General features: G+C 39.5%; 2 protein-coding genes across 2 annotated transcripts; one reads left to right on the top strand and one right to left on the bottom strand.

Moving 5' to 3' along the window:
- Nucleotides 1-5248: 5248 nt before the first annotated feature.
- Nucleotides 5249-26139, top strand: pole3 (polymerase (DNA directed), epsilon 3 (p17 subunit)). Its single transcript, XM_084923068.1, has 4 exons — nucleotides 5249-5664; nucleotides 22112-22197; nucleotides 24203-24321; nucleotides 25191-26139. Exons 1-4 carry the CDS (start codon nucleotides 5599-5601, stop codon nucleotides 25370-25372), a joined length of 453 nt encoding a protein of 150 aa, XP_084779194.1. The 5' UTR covers nucleotides 5249-5598; the 3' UTR covers nucleotides 25373-26139.
- On the bottom strand, nucleotides 12419-13209 carry LOC146394243 (uncharacterized). Its single transcript, XM_084923056.1, has one exon. It carries the CDS (start codon nucleotides 13170-13172, stop codon nucleotides 12474-12476), a length of 699 nt encoding a protein of 232 aa, XP_084779182.1. The 5' UTR covers nucleotides 13173-13209; the 3' UTR covers nucleotides 12419-12473.

The following is a 26139-nucleotide window of genomic DNA, read 5'->3' on the forward strand; positions in this document are numbered from 1 at the left end:
TAGTTCGATATCACGATCATTCTATGAGTAGTTTACAGAACCAGCAGTTAGCAGCAATAACTTCAGCTGCTTCAATTCATTGACATTTACAAGCATTCCTTTATACACAGCATTTAAGTCAGGTTGAGGTCTGGAGATTTGCTGCTGTGCTTGGGGTCATTATCCTTTTGCATGGCCTAATTTATAAGAAGCTTTAGCTGACACACAGATGGCCTCACATTTGACTCTAGAAAACGTTTAGAAACGGATTGTTTGGCAGTGACAGGTTTCTGGGTGATGGAGCTGACAAAAAGGTGTTATGTAATTGATTCTTCCTTCCTTGTGAAAGTGGGTTCCACTGGACCTGCGTCTGTGAACCATCTATTGAGGGGGATTTTTTTTCCTTTGCCTGTGTGTAAGGATCAACCACCAAAGTCTCAGATCTGTTGCATTTAATTTTATGTTCTTTGTAAGAATATTAAGAAAATAGTCAGAATGCTGAATTCTCTGCTATCTAATATGCTGCTCAGTGTCCTTTGCTGCCTGCCTTTAAATCAGATGTCACTCTGAACATAAACACAAGCTACATGCAATGACTCTGATGTGTATCTGTTTCTACCCGTGCTGATGCTAGCATGACTAAAGTTAGCCAAGCAGCAGTAAATATGTGAAGCAAGGCAGAAGGATATACTCATCAAATGAACAGGATCATAAGAATATAAGACCACGAGCACTACAAATGTAACAAAAATATGTTGACATAAAATGGCATGTTATTTGAAATCTACATGAAACAATGACACAACTACTTTTTCCAATTTTTCCAATTTATTTATTTTTTTATTTTTTTTACCAATTGTCCAAATTAGTCTGTGATTGGCCTTAGTGTCCCAGAAATCATATTTATATACAACTAAATATGACTCAGCAAACATGTTTTAAATGGATGATTCCTCATCCATTTATATATTTGCTGAGTCCTAAATTTGATGTCAGTGAGCTTATCAGTGGTTGGTGTTAAAAAAAAATCCCCCAAATCCCCTATGAGCAAGCACTTGGCGACAGTGGAGAGGAAAAACTCCCTCTTAATAGGGAGAAACCTTTGACAGAACCGGGCTCAGGAAGGAGTGGCCTTCTGTCTCGACCGAGTGGGGTTCAAATGTTCACTGACAATTTAGTTGTATATAAATATGATTTTTAGAACGTAATGTTGAGACCAATTAGGTGAACTTGGGGACGCAGCCAGTTCCGCTTCTTCTTCTTCTTACTTGGTGGAATCTCTGGCAGGCTCTTAACTTCAGTCTCGAGTTCAGCCACCTTCACTGTGAACATTTTCTGCTTGTCTCGTAGACTTTGCAAAGATTCCTGCACAGACAATGCAGGCGAGTCCTCTTTTTCTTCTTTTTCTTGTTGTCTGGAGTCTTTTTCTTTCAGAGGCTCCAGCAGAGACATTGCAGTGGATGGCAGTGAGTCCTCTTTTTCCATCTTCTCTCCTCCAGCGTGTTTTTCTTTCAGAGGCTCAGATGTTTGCATTTCATTTGCATCAGTGGAATTTTGTTCTTCCGGCTCCTGTGCGATTTTAAGTGAGGAAGCTTTGGCCTCTTTCAGCTCTTGTCCAAAAGACTCTACCTTCAAATCATGAAGGGCCTTGTTGGGGCAGAGCTGGGATTTCAGGCCACTGATTTCCAGGTTGAGTGTCTCCTGCTCCTGCCTATGTTTAACGGCCTGCTCTTCAAGCTGATTTTGAGCTGCTAGGAGCTGTTTCTGGAGCATCTCAATCTGCTCTTGCTGAATTCTACATTGGACCTCAAATTCAGCCTCCTTAGAGGACAACAGTCCTACAGAGTCAGTGTGTGAAGCCTCTGTGGTTGGAGTGGCAGACTCCACACTCTGCTCTGTGGTAGGGTGGCTGATTTGGTCCTGCAGGGTAACCATCACCTCATCCAGTATGACAATAGCTTCATTGTCATTTGTGAGAGTGTCTGTCTCACTGATGTCATTGGGCTTATTACTAGAAGCCTCCTCCAGCTGCTCTATGAGGTCTTTAATCGTTTCCTCATGATTTCTGTTGTTGTCCTTCATTTGTGCATGAAGGTTGTTCACCTGAAACTGGTGATAAGAGGCCCTCTTGTTTGCAGCTACCATTTTCCAGTAAAGGTAGTTCTGATGGTATTGGGAGGCTTCCAGTTGCTGTCTGAGAGCAGCAATCTCGTGCCAGGGATTAAACTGGACACTGCCCTGATGGGGTCTAAATGTGGGATTGGGTTGATATTGCCAAGTCCCTCGATTAGGCCCAGGGTTTGGTCTGCTGGGGTTATTCACATTTCCCTCTCTCTCCATATTCATGTCCTCCTTTGCATTTGAAATGGTGAGGGATTCAGCTTTTTCCCTTTCAGAAGTGGCTTCGGTGTTTTCTTGCATTTCTTCATTTTTCGGGTTTGCTCCATCACCCATGCTGTTTTGAGCTTCAAGAAGAGTCTGGGCATATGCCCGAGTAATTGGTCTTCTTGGTTCTTCGGCCACTCTTTTCTGTTTTTGCTTTTTTTGTTTCTTTGATTTCACAACCATTTCCTTTTGTGGTTGTGCCACAGGAGACTTTTCAGGATTTGGTTGTGCGGCTTTTTCAAGCTCAGGTTTTGGCGTTTGCACGATTGTTATTTTTGGTGTGATGACCATTTCTATTTTTGCTTCTGCCATTGTAGATGCGTCAGCGTTTCTCTGCGTCTGCCTTGTCTTTGTTTTAACAACCAGGTTGTTTTGTGTTTCTGCCATCCGAGATCCACTAAAGTTGGTTGAATGTCTCCCCTATTTAAGGGTTTTTCCAGTAGAATGTGCACTCTGACATCACAGGCTGTTCCTTTGAAGTGCTGTTCCTTTGAAGTGCCATGATTGGAACAATTCAAAATAAAATGCCCACAAACCTACTGTAAAGGAAAAGCTTTTATTTTGTAGCACATACTGAATCAACACTATAACCGCTACTCTAAAGGAATTGCAGTAAAAAATAAAACAAAAGCAAAATATAAGTTTTTTAAAAATGGTTGTTAAAAAAAAAAAAAACAAAGTAGAAGACGACTGTTTAGTGGAAACGTATTCGACATTTGCCAGATTCTCAGGCATAATAACTTCTTTCATAATTTAAACAAGGACAGGTAGAAAATGTTCATATTTAGTGAAAGATATTTATTAACACTATCCAATGAGAGTTACTGAATGTCTGTAGGCAGTGAGATCTTGGTGGTTGCCGAGGCGACAGAATGTCATCTATGTTTTGTTTTAAATTCAGTTTCATTGCTGAATCTAAGAAACAACCCGGTCGTTAAGTCTGACGTCACTAGCCGTGTCTGGGCCTAAACTCCGCTGCAGCTCCATATATCAAACGATCACTATGGCATTACTGAGAGTTGAAAAACTGTCTAAAGTCTTTCATCTTTAATAAAATGATCAGCGTTCTGCTCTACCAGGTGTAACAATTGAGTTTAACATCCAGGCATCCATGAAAATTTATGACATTTAACGGAGTTAGAAGTTAGCAGGAAGTTAGCTCGCCAGCTTCTATCTAAATACAATATAGCATGTCCTGACTGCGGGGTTTTGGAAACAAATTAAAACATACAGCTCTGTTATCACTTCCAACATCAATGAAGACAGAAAACTAAACAGCAGTGACGTTTGTAGGGTTACTGAAGTTTGGCTAGCTGGTATATAATGATGTGCTACGTGACCACTAGCGACACAGCTATGTTAGCATAATATAAACAAGCTAACTTTTTTTCCACTCGATAAAAGTTAACGTGAGTGTTCTCAGTGGTCAGGAACAAATGTAATCGCATGGCAGGATGCTGTAAAAGGACCAAACTTCAGCCAGGAGAACAACTGAGATAATCCATCCACAATACGAGGTTAGTCATTCATATACTGCTGCATGGGCTGGGCTGTAGTTACATCCTAAGGTTTTAAAAACTGAGCTTAAATAAATGATTAGCGGTAATAAAAGACGAGGGAGGTCAACAGTGATCACTGACTGTTTTAGGAGCTTTTTGAGATTAAATAGAAGAAAATACAAAACATTAAACATGTTAACAACACAAAAGCCATATTAAATGCAGACTACTTTAGGCCCGGAAGTAGGATTCGTCACGTCATCACTTAACAACCGGACAGGCCGCAGAGGGAGACTTTAATAGAGGTTTACTAACTCTTACTATCATATCCATTGTGGAAAAATCTGTCTATATTTAGCATAATATATTTGAACAATCCAAGTATGCAAACTAAAATTGACAGGAGAGCTTATGAGACCACAAACACTGTTGAGGTCCAGTTCAGAGACACAGGTTTTGCACAGGTGAAGCCTAGAGGGGAGCTGGCAGCTACAGATTTGCTGATCTGCTTTTTTCCACACAATATCCACATTTTGAGTAAACAAATGCATGTATGAGAATCAGGCATAGGCTGTGTTTTGAAAAGTGTCTATTAAAATCTGTATTAAATGTATATGTATTACATTTTTAAAAATTATAATACAAATTTAATGCCACAAACCTGAGTTGTCATATACATCTGTGAGTTTATGTGCACAACAGTATGCACATGTGGTCTGTGCATGTACACACATGAAGAATTTGACATTGCAGCATCTATGAAAGTGTTCATTGTGTAAAACTCACAACCCAAACCTCTACTAGAAAACTGTCTAAAAGACTAGTTTCAATATTTAAACTGTCATTTGTAGTTTTTCTAAGCAAAATCCCCAACTGTTAAGATCTAATTGATATTTGTGTTGATGCTGTCTCCACTGAGTGAGCAGCAGCGCTCTCTGATGTTTGTGTGTAGAAGATTACAGCACCTGGTATTGCATAAACAGATTATTTGGATTTTGTTCAAGATTGATGATTATTTCACATTTTAATATTTTTAATGATAACATTATAAGTTTTGAATATCCCTTATTGCAGAATGAAGATCCCTTATGAAAGTTTGTTTGGTTTTATCTTTAGCTCCATTCTAAGAAAATGACCAGCTTCTAATGTCCTCAGTGTAGGACACATACAGGATATCATGTTGAAATATAGAGCACTTACAATAGAAGCCACTAGAAACAAATTATTTCAGCCTAACTGATGAAATTTATGGCATTTTTATATGCTGACTGATATGCTGCTCAGTGCTTTGCTCCCTGCTTTTATCAGATGTCAGTCAATGGTCAAAAGCGGACATACGTCACAAGAAGGTCAGAGGTCGAAGTTTATTGCTGACGTAGGAGCTTCGTGGTAGTTGGAAGATTCGCGGGAAATGTCTGAAAACAAGTCGGCTCTGACGTGAACGCGTACAACTTCAACCGGAGTTTGTAGTTTAACCTTTCAGACTTACCAGATAAAATATCAGTGTCTTCATATAACGTACGCCCTGAAACGGAGAGAGTTTTAACGTTGGCTTGCTTAACTGAGGAACTCCACGCACACAGCATTGTCAACGACGCTAATCGGTTAGCTCAGCGGTAACAGTCCTCCACAGCCTTTTAGCAACGATAACGGCTAAATCTGTTCTCCTAGGACGGCGGAAACAGCGGCGCACATACAACGGGCCCAGATAAATGCACATTAAACAGTGAGAACAATGGCAGAGAGGCCAGAAGACCTGAACCTTCCCAACGCGGTAATCACCCGCATCATCAAGGAGGCGGTGAGTGTGAACATCGAAACACGGTAGCAGTCACAATGTCGCGCACGCGGTTGGTCTTTTTGTTTGTTTTATACACGCCGGGGATGGTTAAATACGCTAAACAAATGCACGACGCAATTCTGGGAGGTCGCCGGTGACCCAGGTTAACTGTTTTTTACGGTAACCGGTTAGATTTGTTTACGTATTCCACTCTCCGTTTTTCAGATGTTCCGTCCGCTGTCTTTCTGTAACCTAAATAACGTGGTGACATTTCCCTCACGACACCGTCGATCAGCTCGCCGGTGTTCCAGATTATCTGGCGTCGCGAATTAACTGGTGACGGTCGAACAGACTTGTGGCAGCCTTGCTTTTCAGGAGCCGCTACCGACAAACCAGCAAATAAACACTAAATAGTTCATCTGTGACATTTGTGAGGTTACCTCAAACACAGTCCGTCCTGTTGCTGTTGAACAACAAAATATTTAGAAATGTTGCGAGTTTACCTGGTGATATTCTCATGCACGAGGTGACCGCGAAAACAGCAAACAAATAAACGTCACCACGCCGATGCTGTTCACAAGACAGCAAGAGTAAACGATCTGGAGAATCTCGTCTTCGTTATCGTTCCCCTCGTGCGTTTTATTACTCCGATTTCAGCGTTTTCGCTTCACAACTAAAGCGTGCAGTTTGTGTGTACTCAAATGGAGTCGAGTCAACTGTGGCCAAGTGTCATAGTCTGCAGCTAGATTAACTTGTAACACACATCTGCAGCACGTTTGAATTTGTTTCGTGCACAATACGTTTGTAACTTTCATTTTTTTTCTGTTTGTGCGTCTTGCAAATAAACCTTTAAACTACATGAAATGGTATTATGTATTTATTTTTGGCCTACATCAGTAGGAAATGCCAAATTATATACACAAAGTTATAGAAGTCACCACTCCCATTGTTCATCATGATTTTAATATTTTTTTCCATAACAAAGGAATATGTCTTGAAACAAATATATTACACATTAAAATTTCGCTAGTGTTGTAACATCACATCCTGTTAGCATAGTCTGCCTGTGTTTTTTTTTCTCTGGAAATCAACATTTTGGTCCAATATAGGTAATACATCAACATGGCTGGAGAGAGTTGGTAGTTATATACAGTCTGATCTGAAGTGTGATTCATTTAACAAACATTTGTAGGGAGATGGCAGTTATTGTGAATTGTTTCTGGGGTTTTTTTGGACTTGCCCTGGCAACTACAAATGTTCCGAATGCTAAATAAACAGAAAAAAAGATCCCTGTTGTCTTTGCGTAATGACTGGTTTTAGTCCTGACAATCCACGTTGCTGGCATTGCATCTTTCCACATGTTTGTGGGTCGACTTGAATGCTCCAGGTGTAAGTGCAGCCGCTCAGCCTCTACTGCAGCTGTGTTACAAGTTAATCTGGTAGTAGGCTATGGCACTTGGCCACAGGTGGCAGTAGTGGACTGAACTCCATTTGAGACTGCTCCAGCTGCTATGTGATATGTCAGTCATCACTTGCACCATGTGAAAGTTCTGGAAATTAAATTATGAATATTCTTAACTTAGCTTTAAAACAAAAAAATCTAACTCACCTCAACACTCAAAAACACATGACAGACTAACTGACACACGTGAGTCACTCACTTTCTGAAATCCACTCACTCTCACAAGCTTTACTCATCACACTGGCGCTGTTTATTACTAATCACTGTCTAACTGCTGTAAATTCACAGTAACTGTGGTTAATTTAACTGTGTTTGTTAAATTAACCACACTTATACAGACTGTATATAACTACCAACTCTCTCCAGCTATGTTGATGTATTACCTATATTGGACCAAAATGTTGATTTCCAGAGAAAAAACACAGGCAGACTATGCTAACAGGATGTGATGTTACAACACTAGGGGAATATTAATGTGTGATATATTCGTTTCAAGGTGTATTTCTTTGTTATGGAAAAAAAAAAAATTAAATCATGATGAACGATGGGAGTGGTGATTTCTATAACTTTGTCTATAATATTTGACATTTCCTACTGATGTAGGCCAAAAATAAAGACATAATACCATTTTGTTTAGTTTAAAGGTTTATTTGCAAGACACACAAACAGAAAAAAATGAAAGTTACAAACGTATTGTGCACGAAACAAATTCAAACGTGCTGCAGATGTGTGTTACAAGTTAATCTAGCTGCAGACTATGACACTTGGCCACAGTTGACTCGACTCCATTTGAGTACACACAAACTGCACGCTTTAGTTGTGAAGCGAAAACGCTGAAATCGGAGTAATAAAACGTACGAGGGGAACGATAACGAAGACGAGATTCTCCAGATCGTTTACTCTTGCTGTCTTGTGAACAGCATCGGCGTGGTGACGTTTATGTGTTTGCTGTTTTTGCGGTTGCCTCGTGCACGAGAATATCACCAGGTAAACGTGCAACATTTCTAAATATCTTGTTGTTCATGAGCAACAGGACAGACTGTGTTTGAGGTAACCTCGCAAATGTCACAGATGAAATATTTAGTGTTTATTTGCTGGTTTGTCGGTAGCGGCTCCTGAAAAGCAAGTCTACCACACGTCTGTTCGACCGTCACCAGTTAATTCGCGACGCCAGATAATCTGGAACACCGGAAATCCTGTTCACCTGCTTAACAACACCTGCTGATTCAGAAAACACAACTACATTAACTGGTGACAGTCACAGTTTAATGTGGGCAGCTGCTGATCAATATACTATAACGCCCCACAGTATTCTGCACAAAATAAGCGAATGTAGCTTGTTTCCTCAGTGCAGAGCTGCTGCAGTTTGTGTGCCCCTTCAGAGTGACTCATGTGGGTTAAAAAAGCCAGATGAACACAGCACTGGGGTGAACCAGAGCTCCACACAATCCTGCAGGACATCCAATGTTTGATGTCGTCAAGGCAGCGTAATAAGAGCTGGGGATGGTCTGACCTAGGGGTGGGCGATATAAACGATAGAAACGATATAAATTTGGCCAACGATAGAGATTTTGACTATACCGCTCTATCGCGATAGCACATGTTGATGATGTCATCAAGCTGCGCCTGTTTTGTTCGAAAGCATCGCAGGGGCTAAAACCATTATCATCTGCAAATTATGCCGACAGTCATAGCAAAGAGATGAAGCACTTTTGAAATATGGGGAAAGCCAAAAACTGCGCTTCCTCCACTTCCGTAACATTGATTCATTAATGTTGAATTCTCTCGCAGCTGTTCTATTCCCATGTTGTTGCAGTATATTAATAACTAACCTCGTATTGTGGATGGATTATCTCAGTTGTTCTCCTGACTGAAGTTTGGCCCGTGTATAGCATCCTGCTATGCGATTGCATTTCAGTTCAGTTCTTTTTTTATTTCAAACATATACATTCACCAACGTTTCATAAAATCATTCCATACAGTTGTTTGAAAAGGAGTAGGCAGAAGTATATACTTATTTAGCCCTACCCCCTCAGGTTTACATCCTCATCATCTAAATTTGAACAACAAAAACGTATACAATGCCTTCAACTTAGAACATAACATCTCAAAAAAATATTTTCACATGTTCAACTAAAACTATATTTAGATTTGCTAATTTGCAGAAGAAAATAAGCATGAGTTTGACTGCTGTCTTGGGTTAATTGCATTTTCTTCATTCTTATACTTATTTAATATTTCTTTTTTGAGTTTTATTTTAAACTGGTTTATATCACTACTGACCTTTTATTTCTTCTTTTAACTCATTCCAGAATTTAACCCCCGCTATTGAAATAGACATCCTTTTCAATGTTGTTCTTACTCTTTGTAATTTTAAATTCCACTTCCCTCTAAAATTATACCTCCCTTCTCTTTCTAAGAACCATTTACTTATTTCGATTGGGAGCATCCCTTTCCTTGCCTTATATATTATTTGCACTGTTTTAAACTTCACCAGATCCTGGAATTTTATAGCTTGCGTCCTAATAAAGAGTGCGTTTGTGTGAGCCCTATACCCCTCCTGATTTATTAGTCTAATGGCCCTTTTCTGCATTATCATTATAGTCTGAATATTACTTTTATATGTATTTCCCCAAACCTCTACACAATAACTCATGTATGGTAATAGCAAAGCACAATATAACATATACAATGTTTTCCTATCCAGAAATTTTTTTACTTTCCCCAAGACAGCAATGCCCCGTGCTAACTTTCCCCTCACATAAGTGATGTGTGATTTCCAACAGGCCTTTTGATCAATGATCACACCAAGACATTTTATGGCATTAACCCTTTCTAGATATATATATTATCGACACAAATTTCAATGTTAATGTTTTTCTTATAGTTTCCGAATAACATAAATTTTGTTTTATTTAAATTTAAGGACAATTTGTTTCTATCAAACCACTTCTTTAATATCTTCAACTCCTGTGTGATCACCTCCAAAACCTGTTGAAATTCCGCACCTGAACAAAGTATATTGGTATCATCTGCAAAAATGACAAACTTTAGTATCTTTGATACTTTTCAAATATCATTTATATACATAATAAACATTTTCGGACCCAATACTGATCCTTGAGGTACTCCACATTCAATATCCATCAATTTAGATTTAAACTCATTTATTTGTACATATTGCTGTCGATTCATCACATAGCTGTTTATCCAATCCAGTACCGCACCCCTGAACCCATATTTTTCCAATTTGATTTTTAGAATTTCGTGGTCAACAGTATCAAATGCTTTTTTTAGATCTAGAAAGACTCCAAGTGCATACTTCTTGTTATCCATACATTCTGTTATTTCTTCCATTAAATCCATCAATGCCAAAACTGTTGATCTATTTTTCCTAAACCCATACTGGCAATTTGCCAACAAATCATGTTTATCCACAAAGCTATCAAATCTTTTTAGAAATAGTTTTTCCAGTATCTTAGAAAACTGGGAGAGTACCGACACTGGTCTATAATTTGTAAAACAATGCTTTTCACCTGATTTATAAATAGGAATAATTTTTGCAACTTTCATTTTTTGCGGAAAAACCCCTTCCTGGAAAGACAAATTAAAAATATATTGTAGTGGTTTTACAATACCATCAATTACTCTCTTTACTGTTACCATATCAATATCATGACAGTCAGTACTCGTTTTGTTCTTAAGTCCACTGACAATATCATATATCTCCTTCTCTTCCACTGCTCTTAAAAACATTGAACTTGCATTCCTTTCAATGTTTCCTCCAGTCTCCCTTTCTATCATATCAACCTTTATTTCTGCAGCCAGTTTTGGCCCTATATTTACAAAAAATTCATTGAATCCATTTACTACTTCATTCATTTTACTAATAGTATTTGTCCCTTCCATAAAATACCCAGGGTAGTCATTAGTCCTTGGTCCATTTTTTATTATACTATTTAATACCTTCCATATCCCTTTCATGCTATCTTTATTATCTTCTAACTTTTTGATAAAGTATTCTTTTTTACAAGTTCTCATTATGTTAGTTAATTTATTTTTATACTTTTTATATTTCTTTTCAGATTCTGTAGTTCTCTTTTTAATGAATTCTCTATATAAGGTGTTTTTTTTTTTTTTGTTTGTTTTTTTTACAGGCATTTTGCAGTCCCTTTGTCATCCATGGTCTTCCTGCATACTTATCTTTCCTGTTGACTTCAATAAGTACACTGTTTTCCTCTAATAAGGCCATGAATATGCTTAAGAATGCCTCATAGGCTTTATTGACATCCTTGTGTTTATATACAATAGTCCAATCTTGTTTTATTAACTCATTTTTGAGACACTGCATTGTCTTTTCTGTTCTAATTGTTTTATATATTGTCTTACATTCATTTCTATGAACTTCATAGCAACAGTCATAAGTTACAAAAACTGGTAAGTGGTCACTTATATCATTTATCAATATCCCCCCTTTTATATTTTCTTCCATTACATTTGTAAAAATATTATCTAATAGAGTTGCGCCATGAGTGGTTATTCTCGTCGGTCTTGTTATCAGGGGAAATAATCCCATACAATACATTGAATCAATAAATTCTTCAATACTCTTATTATGATTTGGGTTCAATAAATCAATATTAAAGTCTCCACAGATAAACATTCTTTTCTGATTCAGATTTGTATACAAGTCCTCCATAATGTCCTTAAAAGTCTCAATCTTTGACCCTGGTGTTCTATATATGCAACTGACAATCATATTTTTCTGTTTTTTCATATTTATTTCCACTGTTATACATTCCATCACTCCATCTACCACCCTCGTCATTCTTCTCATTTTTTCAAACCTTAAATTTTTATCAACATAGAGTGCCACCCCACCTCCTTTTTTATTAGTCCTATCTAAGTGGAGGAATTCATATCCCTCGAACTCAAAATCCTCTTCTTTTCCAGTGTTTATCCAAGTCTCTGATATTGCTATCACACCAAATGGTTGATTAAACTGTGCTATATATTCTTTAATAAATTGAAAGTTTGCATATAGACTTCTACTATTGAAATGAACCATGGTTATATTCTTACCCCGCTCTAGGTTCCTATTAAATTGTTCCATTGTATAATAATTACAGTCCTTTAACATTTTGGTAAAAAAATTACAGTCAGGATCTATATTGCTATCATACCCTAGTGTCCCAGTTTCAACATCCATTTGATTTGTTACTTGAAATCTGTCAGACATCTGACTTTATTATATATCTTATCCACATACCATCACCTTTAACAATACTTTGTCTAAGCCATGTACCAACCAATTTGACAATTCATTGAAAGTACCATCGACCATCCCAATGCTTTGCCTTACATTTTATCAGCCGTATTTTTCTAATTCTGTCAGCTCTTTAATGACTAAGACCTTTGCCTGCTCCGGTGTTCCATTTAACTTAATGAACACCTTACAATCTGATGTCCAGGTTGACTGTATTTTCTTCTGTTTTCTTAATAATCTTGCTTGTCTTGCAGTATCTGCGTTTTTCTTGATTAGGTGTTCATTAACATACACATTCGTTCCTTTCAACTTTCTTCCTTGCTTCAGAAGCTCTTTCTTCTGCTTCCTATTAACAAATCTTATAATAATGGTAGGTTTTTGATTCTTGTTTTTCCTTGGAAGAGTGTGGCAGCCCTCAATGTCCTTACTATCTATTTCAATGCCTTTACTATTGAAAAAGGCCATTACCTGTTCTTCCAGGGAGCGCAACTCTTGCTCAGGCGGCTCCCCTCTCTCTTCTGCTGCTGCTCGTGCATATGTCTGGTGCTTGGTTTCCAGACCCGTTACTATTACATCTGTTATTCTCGAATATTGTTCCAACTCTGCCACTCGTACTTCCAACATAGCAATCTTCTTGTCCTTTTCCTCACTTTGCCTTCTTAATTCTTTAATATCCTCAATTAAGTTGATTATCAGTTTTTGTTGTTTTGCAATGGTTGTAATTTCTTCTGACATAAAGTTCAAAGATTTCTTTATGTCCTCCAGTTCCTCCTCATTGACATTACTTCTTTTAGGCGGCATCTTCTAAATACATGTGCCCCTTTTTTACTGCAGCCTCAATCAATCCTGATGCTTGCTAACTCTGGGCCTGCCTTTTCCTGTAGCTTCACTAGCTCTTGATGGAGCCTGGTTGTGGCCTGGTGGCTGATGGTGGAGCCTGGCTGGGCCTGCTGGTTGATGGGGGAGCCTGGCTGGGCCTGGTGGCTGATGGTGGAGCCTGGCTGGGCCTGCTGGCTGATGGTGGAGCCTGGCTGGGACCTGCTGGCTGATGGTGGAGCCTGGCTGGGACCTGCTGGCTGATGGTGGAGCCTGGCTGGGACCTGCTGGTTGATGGTGGAGCCTGGCTGGGACCGCCGGCTGCTGGGGGAGCCTGGCTGTGGCCTGCCGGCTGCTGGGGGAGCCTGGCTGTGGCCTGCCGGCTGCTGGGGGAGCCTGGCTGTGGCCTGCCGGCTGATGATGGTGGAGCAACACTCCTGTATTTTAATTTCTCTCAGCTCAGTTGTCTCAGTTGTGAACTTGTCTCAGTGCCGAGTATCATTTTTTTTGTCCTCGTCCCGCATGCTCCTCAGCTCTTCAATCATTGAATTTGTCCCTGACCACCAGAATCCCTCACCTTAACTTTTATCAAGTGGGAAAAAAAGTTGCCGTTCATCCTCCAGCTTCACTGTGCTAATGTTATGCTAACATAGCTGTGTCGCTAGCAATCACGTAGCACAACATTATATACCAGGTAGTCCAACTTCAGTAACCCTGCAAACGCCACTGCTGTTTAGTTTTCTGTCTTCATTTATGTCGGAAGTGGTAGCAGAGCTGTACGTTTGAATTAGTTTAATTAATCAGCAATGCTGATGATTTTATTAAAGATTAAAGAATTTAGACCGTTTTTAACTCTCAGTGTTCGTTTGACTTTGGGACCTGAAGCAGACAGAGTTTTGGACCCAGATTACTCCGCGAAGCTCCTCACTACGGCAGCCATAATGCTCTGACAATCCATCAAGCAGTGCGGCTTACCAAAGTTGTACTAAAATATTTTTTAACAGATTTCTGCACGCCAAAATCGGTTTGAGGTCAGTAGGCACAACCAGTATTCATACATAAGGCACACTGTCGATTTTTGAGAAAATTAAAGGATTTTAAGTGTGCTTATAGTGTGGAAAATACGTTATACAGAAGAAAATAATATATCGCAATATATATCGTTACCGCACGTGCTTTAAATTATATCGCGATATGAATTTTAGGCCATATCGCCCAGCCCTAGTCTGACCCTGCTTTTTTTTTCAGAGTTCTTGTTAAAATCAAGGTGGGCCTGCAACTGTAAGTAGACCACTTTCTCCAAAACTTTAGACAGGAAAGGAAGCTTTGAGATTGGCCTGTAATTGGACAGTTGGGTCCAGGTTATGTTTTTTAAGAAGAGGCTGAACTATAGCTTGTTTAAAGCATGATGGGACACAGCCCGTAGCAAGGGACGTATTAATTAATCTCAGGATAAAAGGCCCAACAGTATTAAAAGTGTTTTTAAGCAAGCTTGGGGGGAGACAATCAGAGGGGCAGTATGATGATCTAAGGTTACTAACTACCTCAGTCAAGTCATTAAGGGAGACTGGCTCAAACTGCTCTAAGACAGCTGAGCACATAGGAGAAAGACTAGGATCTGAGGTAGCAGTTGACGAGACAAGGGCCCTAATAGATAGAATCTTGTCGTAAAAAATGCTAAAAAAAAATCATCACAAATACTTGGTGAAGAAATGACTCCAACATTATCACGTGAACTAAGAAAAAGATTAAGGACATTAAAAAGTACCTGAGGCGTGTGACTGTTTACTGACACGAAGTTTGAGACAAACTGTGTCTTTGCAGTTTTTGATGGTGCCGGATGTCATGGCACGCCGTCTCTTGGTTCTGCAATGTTTATGTTTTATGTTCTTAGTGGTGTCCCTGCTAGTTTTAAAAACCCACGCCCTGTTGGTATATGAGCGACAGACACTGCTTAACCCTTTAAGACCTACCATAGAACCAAGGCCGCCAGAGCTTACTTTATATTTTTACATGCTGTAGTGCCATTTTTGGGAGCATTTCAAGTTGCTATACATCAATACAACTGTTATAGCCCATATTTTAATAATATGTATGCATTATGTCCATAGTAACTACATAAATTGCAAAAAAGTTGCAATAAACTACAAAAAAATTGAAAATCGTTTTGGTTTTTTTTTTACATATATTTCTACTTGGAGAAATTTAAGAGGTTTATCCCTCAAAACTTTAAATACAAAAAAGTTGCAAAAAATAGTTTACAACAACAGGAAATTTATTTTGAGTGTCTTCATAGTTTTATTTTTGAGATACACCAATTTTTATATACTGCAGGAAAAACGAAAAACGGTTCTACAGGGATTTAAAAATAGTTACGCAAAACGGAGCGTGCTCGCTCCGACCGGCTTTAAAGGGTTAATATCCGTGACTCACTATTGAAGCTCCCCAGCGTTAGCGAGCGATGTGGAGGACTCCCTCTGGCGTCGGTACCGGGGGAACTGCATCGCTGTGATCCCCCCTGGAATCCTTTGAAACGGAAGCGCTGGAGAAGTGGACGAATGCGCGGCACACGCTCTGGGAAGCGTGTTCGGGTCAGAAATTGGATGCGGCGGGTCCTTACCATCGGTGACCGTGGCTGTTTAGGACTTTATTTTGGCCTCAAACAGCGCTGCCTTCTTCCTATTTACCCGACGTCATCGGAGCACACTCACCCGAGGCTGCTTTATTGGTCATCATGCCGACGGGATACGAGGGGAGGTGGAGCAAATATGAACAACCTACAAATACTGCCTACTACCACGGATGGTTAAATTAGCTCTCTTAAACGCAAGATCCGTATCAAATAGAACTCATGTTCTTCGGGACTTTTTTGGTACTCATGAGCTTGATGTCATGCTCCTAACTGAGACATGGCTGCGCGCTGGTGAAGTGGCACCCTTGCTGGAACTTTGCCCCACTGATGCCAGCTTCTTCAGCTCCCCCAGGTTGTGTGGGAGGGGAGGCGGGGTAGCCTCTATCATCAAAGACTGTTTTAAATGCAAACAGATACAAAGGCTTGGTGTTTTTACCTCATTTGAGTCCCAACTTCTGACTTTAGGCTGTCCTGTGGTTCTAATTATAGTCATCTATATCTACCTAAATATAATGACTTGTTTATTTCGGAATTTTCAGACTTCTTGACATGTTTTATCGCTCACTATGAAAGGATTCTTATAGTGGGGGACTTTAACATTCATCTGTGTTGTGAGGATAAACCCCTGGTCAAAGATTTCTTAAATGTAACTGTTTCTTAAACTTCACACAATTTGTGTCTGGGCCAACATGCAAGGGCCACACTCTAGACCTTGTCTTGGGCTACGGGCTGAATGTATCAATGACTGAAAATTATGTTTTACCTATTCTAGACCACTCCGCAATTTTATTTGATATTTTAATCCCTAAATCTCCAGCTTCTGTGAGGGGAAACTTGCCCCTCAGATCATCTTGTAATATTAGCCCCGAAGCATTGCTTGGAGTTAAATTACATCTACCTGATGTGTTGGACCCTATTTTTACCCAGGAGTTATGTGTGGACACCTTGACTGCGAATCTTAATAATACACTTCTTGAACTACTGGACTCTGTTGCTCCTGTAAGGAAGTTGAAATGTCAAAAAAGGAACCCTATGCCCTGGTTAAATGAGGAGCTCACTGGAGATCTTCCAGACTAGAAGTATTTCTCCAGGCTTGGAAGGACTCATTGTCTTCTCTTCAATCAGCGATGTTGACAGCGAAAGCAAATTATTTCTCAAATCTCACCATGAGCCATAAACATAACTCAAAACTCCTTTTCAACACAGTGTGCAAATTAAAGAGAGTAAGTCAACTCTCTGCTGTTCTAATTTGATAGCTCATGACTTTCGTACGTTTTTCAGAGACAGGGCTGAAACACTTAGGAATCATATTACTCCCTCCTCAAGCTGTTCTCAGACTACTCAGCTGCTTTGCCTGTTGGTGCTGATAAACTGTTCCATGACTTCAAGGTTATTTCTCTGTCTGGATTAACTAAGGTTGTAAAAGCAGCTCGGTGTACAACCTGTCCTTTGGATCCTCTACCAGCCCGGGCTATAAAGGAACTGTGGTCAGCATTAGGACCCTACATTCTGTTTCTTTTAAGTACTTCATTGACGACTGGAGTCTTTCCTGAATGTTTTAAATCAGCTGTGGTAGTGCCGATCTTGAAAAAGCCTGGACTGGATGTTGACATGGTCGCAAACTATAGACCCATCTCACATCTGTCTTTTTTATCTAAAATCTTTGAAAAAGTGGTTTTTAAGCAACTCACTGAGCATCTGTCAACTAACAATCTGTTTGAGCCGTTTCAGTCTGCTTTTAGACCAAATCACTCCACAGAAACCGCTTTAGTCAAAGTGGTAAATGATCTGCTGGTAAATGCAGACAACGATCGCACTTCAGTTTTATTACTGCTGGATCTAAGTGCTGCGTTTGACACTGTGGATCACTACATTTTATTGGATAGGCTTGAACATTTTATTGGAATTACAGGAAATGTTTTATCATGGCTGCGATCTTACCTGCTTGGGAGGTCTCAGACTGTTAGCTTGAAAAATTATCTCTCAGAGACCTGTGCAGTGAGGCATGGGGTCCCTCAGGGCTCCGTACTTGGACCATTGCTGTTTTCTATGTACCTGCTGCCTCTTGGTGTTCTTTTACGTTCTTTTAATGTAACCTTTCATTGTTACGCTGGTGACCTGCAGCTTTATGTTCCTTTAACCATTGGAAATTGTGCTGAAGTCTCTAAACTAGAATATTGTTTATCTGCAATTAAGGGCTGGTTATCGGATAATTTCTTGCTCCTAAATACTGATAAGACAGAGTTGATGGTCATTGGGCCACACAAATTTCAGCACTTGTCCCAAAATTTCATCTTGAAAATTGATGACAGTGCCATAAATTGCAGGAACAAGGTAAAAACTTGGGTGTGTGGTTCGATATGGTGCTCTCCTTTGAATCTCATGTAAAAGAGATAACAACGACCGCCTTTTATCATTTGAGGAACATCGCCAGAATCAGACAAGTTTTGTCAAGCGACACTGCAGAGGTTCTTGTCCATGCATTTGTGTCTTCCCGTATTGCCCAACTCAGATATTTCCATGATGCACACATACAGTCCGTGGGAAAGCGCCAAGTCTAGTGTGTGACCTTTTTCATGCATGGGACCAGTAACCCACTGGGTCAATTTAAAAGAGTCAATAATATTTAAAAAGTCCTTGACCAGAAGTTTAGAGTCACAGCAGACATGGATGTTAAAATCACCAAGGATTAAAAAACTGTCGAATTCACGAACAATTCCAGCCATAAAATCTGAAAACTCTTTGATAAAATCCTTATTAAACTTGGGAGGACGATATATGAGGGCACACAACAAAGGCGCAGCAGAGCTCAGGTGTAACTCAAACAGCTGGAGATCAAAACTAGAAAATGAATCGTGCTGTAATGGGTGATGGCAATGAAATCGAGCGTTGAACAAGCCTCCCCCCTACCAGAGGACCGAGGGAGGCTGAAAAATGAGCAATCGGGAGGAACCAGTTCTGAAAAAACTACAGACTCACCGGGTTGAAGCCATGTTTCTGTCAGAAACAGAAAGTCCAGCTGTTGGGACTTTAGGAAGTCATTTAATACAAATGTCTTGTTTGCTAAAGATCTTACATTTAGTAGAGCCATTTGAAGGGTGTAGATTCTAACATCAGATGCTCCGGCTCGGATAAGCGTGCAAAGATTTCTGTGGTCTACACCACATCCACGGGTCCGAGGCCGCCTAGGGAAATAAAATGCTGACCGCACTAAGCTGGTCAGCATAATGATGCAATGTGTGCTAGGGCTGTTCGATATAACGATATATATCGGATGACGATATAAAAACGTGTATTGTTTCATTTTACGCTATCGTTTGTTTCGTGGTGTCGCAAAATAAACTGTTTACGGTAATATTTTTTCATCGTTTTGATGGTCACTGTAGTGGCTATATTAATTTATTAAAGTTCTCTCTTTCTCTTATATTTAATATAACCACACTACGGACAGACAAGCGCCTGTTTTTATGCATTGTGGTTAGCAACAACGACGGTAACAGCATCGCGTGTCCGCTTGTTTATGTTCCACATAAACCTTTCACAATAAAGCTCAAGATCCTGTTGAGACTTTTCAAAATAAACAGAATCACGTGAAAGAGCAGATTATTTACGGATGAGAGGTAAAAAAGAGCCGCCAGGTGCTAAAAAATAAACCTTAGACTCAAACGTTAGAACAGGCTTTTCCCCGCAGCACGCCATGTAATAAATACTCACAAAGAAAACGGCGGCCGTTACAACTTATGTCTAAAAATGTATCGTTTCATGCATCGGTTAAAACACTCGACTCCAGCTACATGACGCGCAACTGGAAACACTTCACGCAAGATGAGATTCACAGAATTGACAGAAAATGTTACATTTTTGTGATTTTTTATATCATTATCGGGACGATAGAATTCTTATATCGGGATATGAAATTTTGGTCATATCGCACAGCCCTAATTTGTGCCCACAAATGGCATCGGGACCACCAGCTTTAACCCTCTGAAATTAGAGATGATTGACACCATGGAGCCCTGCTCTCAAAAACAGACATAGATGTAGTGCTGCCTGTGAAGCTGGATTTAAGACACAAGTGCTTAAAGTTTTTAGAACACATCAGCTTGTCATTACAGAACTTGACATTACTGGGTTGGTTGTTTGCGGCTAACAGACTTAAATTAGTTTATGTTAGCGATGTTGTTGTTTGGCTAGCTGCACTCACATGGGAAAATCCAGCTGTTAGGATTTGTAAAGCGCATTATAAATGAGAACAGTGAGGAGAGCCCAGTCACCAGACAGACAATTTGGAGTCCAACACGTAAGGTTTTCCTCACTACGCTGTGTGTAAATCAGTCTCCAGCTTGTTGGTCCAGGGAACGACCTGTCACCCGATTCAGACAGGCTCTCCTTCACACGGGCCCCATTTAAAGTGCTTTACACACCCAAACATTACAACTAACAGCTGGATTTTTGTGTTTCAGTGCAGTTGGAATAAAAACATAGAGCCACTTACTGCTTAAGAGACAGTTGCTTGTTGGTAGTCTCTGCTTTACGGTCCAGATGAAAAGGAATACCAAACCCTGTCAGTTCCAGGTCCTTGCCCCAGTACACAAGTGTTCCTCATTTCATGTTTAAGTGAGTCAAGCTTATAGCTTGTTAAGCTTATAGCAGTCTCTAAGGTTTGTGTACCTGAGTCGCCTTCGAATTTCACCCATTCTCCCTCTTTTCCTACATGAAGATTTTCCGTACAGTCTGAGCTCTGGAGGAATATTCACCGGCTTGACTCAGCTGATAGACCATAGTGACAGGAGGAACCCTCATCTAAGAATGAGTTTACATGTTGGTCGTGGCCTGATATTTATTTATTTATTTATTTAAATCCAAGATACAGTTCTGCTCAAAAGCAAGAGGAGATAAGACCACAAATAACCTCATTATCAGTAAACCGGCTGACCCGACCGATCAGTTTTGGCAAATACTGGAAAGCACATCTGGTACCGGAATTATATAGAGGGATATAAATGTATATAGATTCCATCTCCACAATGAGTCCTAATGGCCACGTTTGCTATCATTACACCTTACTGTAACAAGCATAGCATATGTAAGCATATATGTCTCTGTGTATATTATCTCCTAACCTAATGGGCCAGTCTCAACAAAACTTTGTACACATACGCAGGTTATTGACATCTATATGCTTTCTTTTTTTTTTTTTTTAAAGCATTTATGATAAATTCCAGTTGTTTTGATTTTCATATTCATCATCACCTGTGAATGTAAGCTACATTACGTTCTCTGTTTTTGTTTGTTTGTTTTTATGTTCAATGGCGATCACCCTTATGTAACTTCACGGTCACCACTCGAAAAAGTAAAGCAGTCAGAAATGTGTTGCATTATCAATGCAGAGAAGCATGGATAAGAATGGCGCAGTTCGAGACAGAACTACAGTGGAACCCCGATTTACGAAATTAATTCGTTCCTTTCGTAAGTCGAAAATTTTCGTAAGTCGAAGCACCCATCACGCCTTTTTGACTGAGGCGATGCTGAACGATAGGCTATAGGCTAATTGCTAACTAGAACAACAATACGTCGTTCAAGTGGAACAGCGAAGCGCAAGTATGGAAGCCAAGGGATTGTCACATGATTCGGAAGGCATTGTAGGCTCAGCCAATCAGAGCCAGCGGATTTCGTTACTCGGGCATTTTGCCGTAACACGGGCAAAAATATTGCCGTTCAGTGCCTTCGTAACGGGGTATTCGTAAGTCGGGGTTTCACTGTACTTATAGAACTAGACTATCAATAATTATGATTGTGTTGTTGGAGAAAAGATAAATGATTATTGCAGGCTTAGCAGGTTATGCTGTGACTAAAAGGTTGTGAATTATTATGCTCTGCCTGACTCAGCTGGTTATGTTTATGGCGTTCCAAACAGGTGTTGCCAACAGGGAAGATGCAAAGTGCCCTCAGGTGGGCAAATTTTGTAACATCAACTCTTATAACCAGGTTAAATGATGTTACTCTTGTCCCTTGTTTCTTTATTGGCTGGTATTGATACTGATTGACTGACATATCAGTCAGGCTCAATGTTGGACCTCATATTGAGTTTTGGTGAACAACCACCAAATATAAGTTCAACACTTGGAATCGTCTCCAGGTGCAGCTTCATTTGCTTGTTATTTCATGAAAAAATAATTTAATGCAATACTGGCCAACCCCTTATGGGCCTTTGTTGGCTGACTGTGTTTTCTGATAATGTGTATGTAGTGTACCCTTGAGATAACACTTCTGTAATGTTTATTTTCAACAGCTCCCAGATGGGGTGAATGTGTCAAAAGAAGCAAGAAGAGCCATATCCCAAGCAGCCAGTGTGTTTGTGTTATATGCCACCTCCTGGTAAGAAGTAATAAATCCCATTTACATAATGTGATAGACCACTATTTTATTTTAGCAACTATAATAGGGGCGGGCGATATTTCGAATATACTTGCTGTATCTCGAGTTTTTCCACGTATGATGGTTAAAATGGCTTAAACGTAACCTTCGAGTATAGGTTGCCATGGAAATATTAAGCTGTCTGCATTTAAGTCAGTTTTTATTTCCTCTAACATGCTGTGAATTCATCATTAACCCCCCCGCCCAACACTGCCCAATGCACTGAGCATAAATATGTCAAACAAAATACGGTAATTTGCAAAACATGTCGTAAAACTATTGGCGCAAAAGGTAGCAGTACCACGAAATTATTCCACCAGCTGAAAAGTCATCCACTGCAAAATTAAGACTGTTTTAAACTCGGCATGTGAACGTCTCCCCACACACCAAAGACAACTTTAAACCCGCTGTCATATGAGCTACAACGGCTATCGGCAAGAAGCTGGGACTCTGAGGTTTCTGTGGACCACACATGCTGATATTTTCTTTAAAAGAACAAACAAACAAACAAACAAAAAAAAACCTGACTTCACTGAGGCTTACACTGCAGCTCACCCCCTTTGCCCCCAGGGGGCGTTGGGGCTCAAGACATATCGCGAAATATATCATGTTTTGCGGTACAGCCTCACACAAAAAAAAAATTGCGATGTTACATTTTCCTCATATCGCCCAGCCCTAAATTATAATGACTCCGACATACATGCACATATATTTATTAGGGGCGCAACGATACACAAAATTCACGGTTCGGTTCGGTTTGATACTTTGGTGTCACGGCTCGATATTTTTTCAATACAAAAAAAATGTTCATGCCTTTTTAATTTGTCATTTATTAAAATTATAAATATATATTTTAACTCAAAAGTACAGTTTTTAAATTTAATGTTGCTGAAACAACAAAATAATAAAAAAATAAATCTATCTGATCGAGAAATCACTCATCTTTGGAAAAGAGTTTATTACAGAGAAATGGCTCTTTCCAAAATAAAAGCTATACTATACGCTTCTTCTGGGCTATATTCTCAGCAGCATATTAAACATATCAGGTCCCCATAAGGAGAATCATGTGCTAACGGCTGTCTAAATGACTCGGGTAAAGTTTGTAGCATGCGTGCTTGTTGTTTTTGTCTGCTTCCACTTGTCTTTGCACTAGGATGATGTCGGCGTAAATGTGCAGTCATATTCGTTGTGTTCCCACTAGTGCTGTCAGCGTTAATCTCGTTAAAATGACATTAACGCGCCATAACGCGGCAAATCGTCCCGTGCGTGGGGCTGGACGGTGAGACCAATTGAGCATTGCGTGGCACATCCGACATACTGTTTTACTTTTGTCCATGACGCGCTTACCTTCAGGGTCATACTTCACATGAAGACCAAAATAGTTCCCAAGGCCAGATCTGAATGAGGGTGGGGGAGGTTCAATTTCGGGTAGCGTTGAGGCAGCTCCCATGTTGCAACGAGCTTAGCTTCTGTCTTGCTAGCTTGCGCTGCGCTCAGTGGATCTGCACTCGACGGTGCAGCCTAGGCGGAGTAGTCAAACGCAGATCCACTGAGCGCTCAACACAGACAGCATTGTCAGAAGAAAAGTTGATAAAATAAATAATTTTTTTTGTTTTGTTCGATACATATGCGTACCGAACCGAAAGCACTGTATCGAACGGTTCAATATCGATACGAGTATCGTTGCACCCCTAATATTTATATATATTTTTTGTACTTTATTTATTCGAAATTCTCTTTTTAAATTTTTTTTTATACATAGAATAAAAGTTTATCAAGAGTGCATGTAATTTTGTTGTGCTTTTGGCACGACAATAAAATCAATTTTTATTCTAATTTCCAGCACAGCAGCAAGCTAAGAATGCTATGATGTGAATGTTAATTCACGAACTGCTTCAGTTTAAATGTGTTTTATTGTTTCCCCCCCGCTTGTTGTTGTTTTTTTTGTTTTTTTTCTTCTCCTCAGCGCAAATAATTTTGCTATGAAGGCCAAGCGAAAAACTCTGAATGCAGGAGACGTCTTGGCTGCAATGGAGGAGATGGAGTTCGAAAGGTTCCTGGAGCCCCTCAGAGAAGCTTTGGAAGGTGAAACTTTGAAAATACTCTCAGCTTTTAAAGATATTTTAATAAGTCCACAATAAGTTCAGTAACATCAGGACTTTTATTCATTTCCTTGTGAAGTTGTGAAAACAACACTAATGTATGTATTAGGGATGTTTTTGTGACTAGTTTCTTAGGCGCCTAAATGAGCGGGACAAAAAGTAAACTCACCAGACTAAAACTGAGAAACGCTCAGATATCAAGTGAAATTTGAGAACGTTTAATGGAGAATGTCAAAAACTAATAACAGACAACTCTAAAGCTAATATACACTCTGATAGTAAGTTAACTTTAATATTTATTTATTGCCCCAAATTTTCTAAACAGAGGCATTTTAAACCATTTATCACATTCTTCAATAGTATATCATGCTTTTTAACAATGCAGCACCTCTCATTGTGCATTATCAACCTTACACGTTACACTCCAGACAGACAACGAAGAAGGAAAACACTTAAAACACACTGATGTTAAATTGCGACTAAGTAGTGTGGTGCATGCATTATAACTAATAGATGTAATCTCTCCAGCGTGTCCCGGGTCTACGCTGGGGCCGCCTCCTGGTAAGACATGCCCATCTGGAGCTTAGCTGGCTCCTTTCAATGTGGAGAAGTAGCAACTCTACCTTGAACCCCTAACCAATGAGTGAAATCCTCACCCTATTGCCCATCCACCTTTTGGAGAAAGCTAATTTCCTCATTGAACATTAAAATCACATGTTGACCCTTTTTAAAAAAAAAAAAAGTATATATTTTTAGTCAGTGTCATCAATTATGTCAACAAATCATCATCGCAGCCCTAAAGTAAAATATAATTAACTGCAAGTAACAGCAGGTGTTTGTATTTGTCAACAGTGTATAAACAAGGACAGAAGGGAAAGAAGGTGTCTGAGCAGAAACGGAAAGATAAAGAGAAGAAGGTCGACACAGAGAATAATAAGAGCAGAGATGAGGAAGGAGAGGACGACGATGAGCGCATGGAAGAGGAGCCTGAGGTCGAGAATGAAGCAGAGGAGGAGGAAGAGGTGGAGAACTGATAACATTCTCCCCACAGAGAACTCCGTCACATACTCTGAGATAATTCCTGGCCAAATGGGATATGTGTGCGTGCAGCTCAGCGTCACCATGTATCAAATGATAATGAAATGTGAGCTGGAAACGGGTGACTTCTAGCCTGAAAACATGCAACACAAAGCACAAAGAAGTCACCCGTCTAGATATGTCATGTGACCTCCAATTTTGGATAAAAGAATAACAGACAAAAAAAAAATGCACATTTGATTCTGCTCCCTGATGTGACAGTTTTTCTACATGACAATGAAGGGAATATGTCTGGTTTTCAGACAAAATAAAACATTTAAAAGATGTCATCTTGTTCAAACGTCTCCCCAAAAAATGTATATTAAATCGCAATGAATAGAATTAAAAACTGTTACCTTTTATCTGTTAAGAATTGAAAAGATGAAATTAAATCACTGTGATTTCTTTGCATAGTCTCCTAAGCCAAAGTTCTGAAAGTAGAGTTGGAACACGTGTTATCATATGGGAACTTTAAGGCAGATTCTGGCAACATTTGGATTTAAATGTGCGAGATTGAAGTTGTCACTAATATTGGGTACAAAAATGCATGTTTACAGCTTATCCCACAACTACAGCTGATGTGCATTGAGACAGTGTTTGTAGTGAGCTGCTGTTGGGTTTTATACCTAGAGAAACTAGTTGTTTTGTTGTTTTTGAACCATTTGTACTTTTGTAGACTTGTATACAAGTGGCTAAGATTTTTAATAAATTTGTATAAAAAGCA

This window comes from Perissodus microlepis, chromosome 1 (genome assembly GCF_051167445.1).
Source record: "Perissodus microlepis isolate ML-2025 ecotype Zambia chromosome 1, ASM5116744v1, whole genome shotgun sequence".
Lineage (NCBI taxonomy): Eukaryota > Metazoa > Chordata > Actinopteri > Cichliformes > Cichlidae > Perissodus > Perissodus microlepis.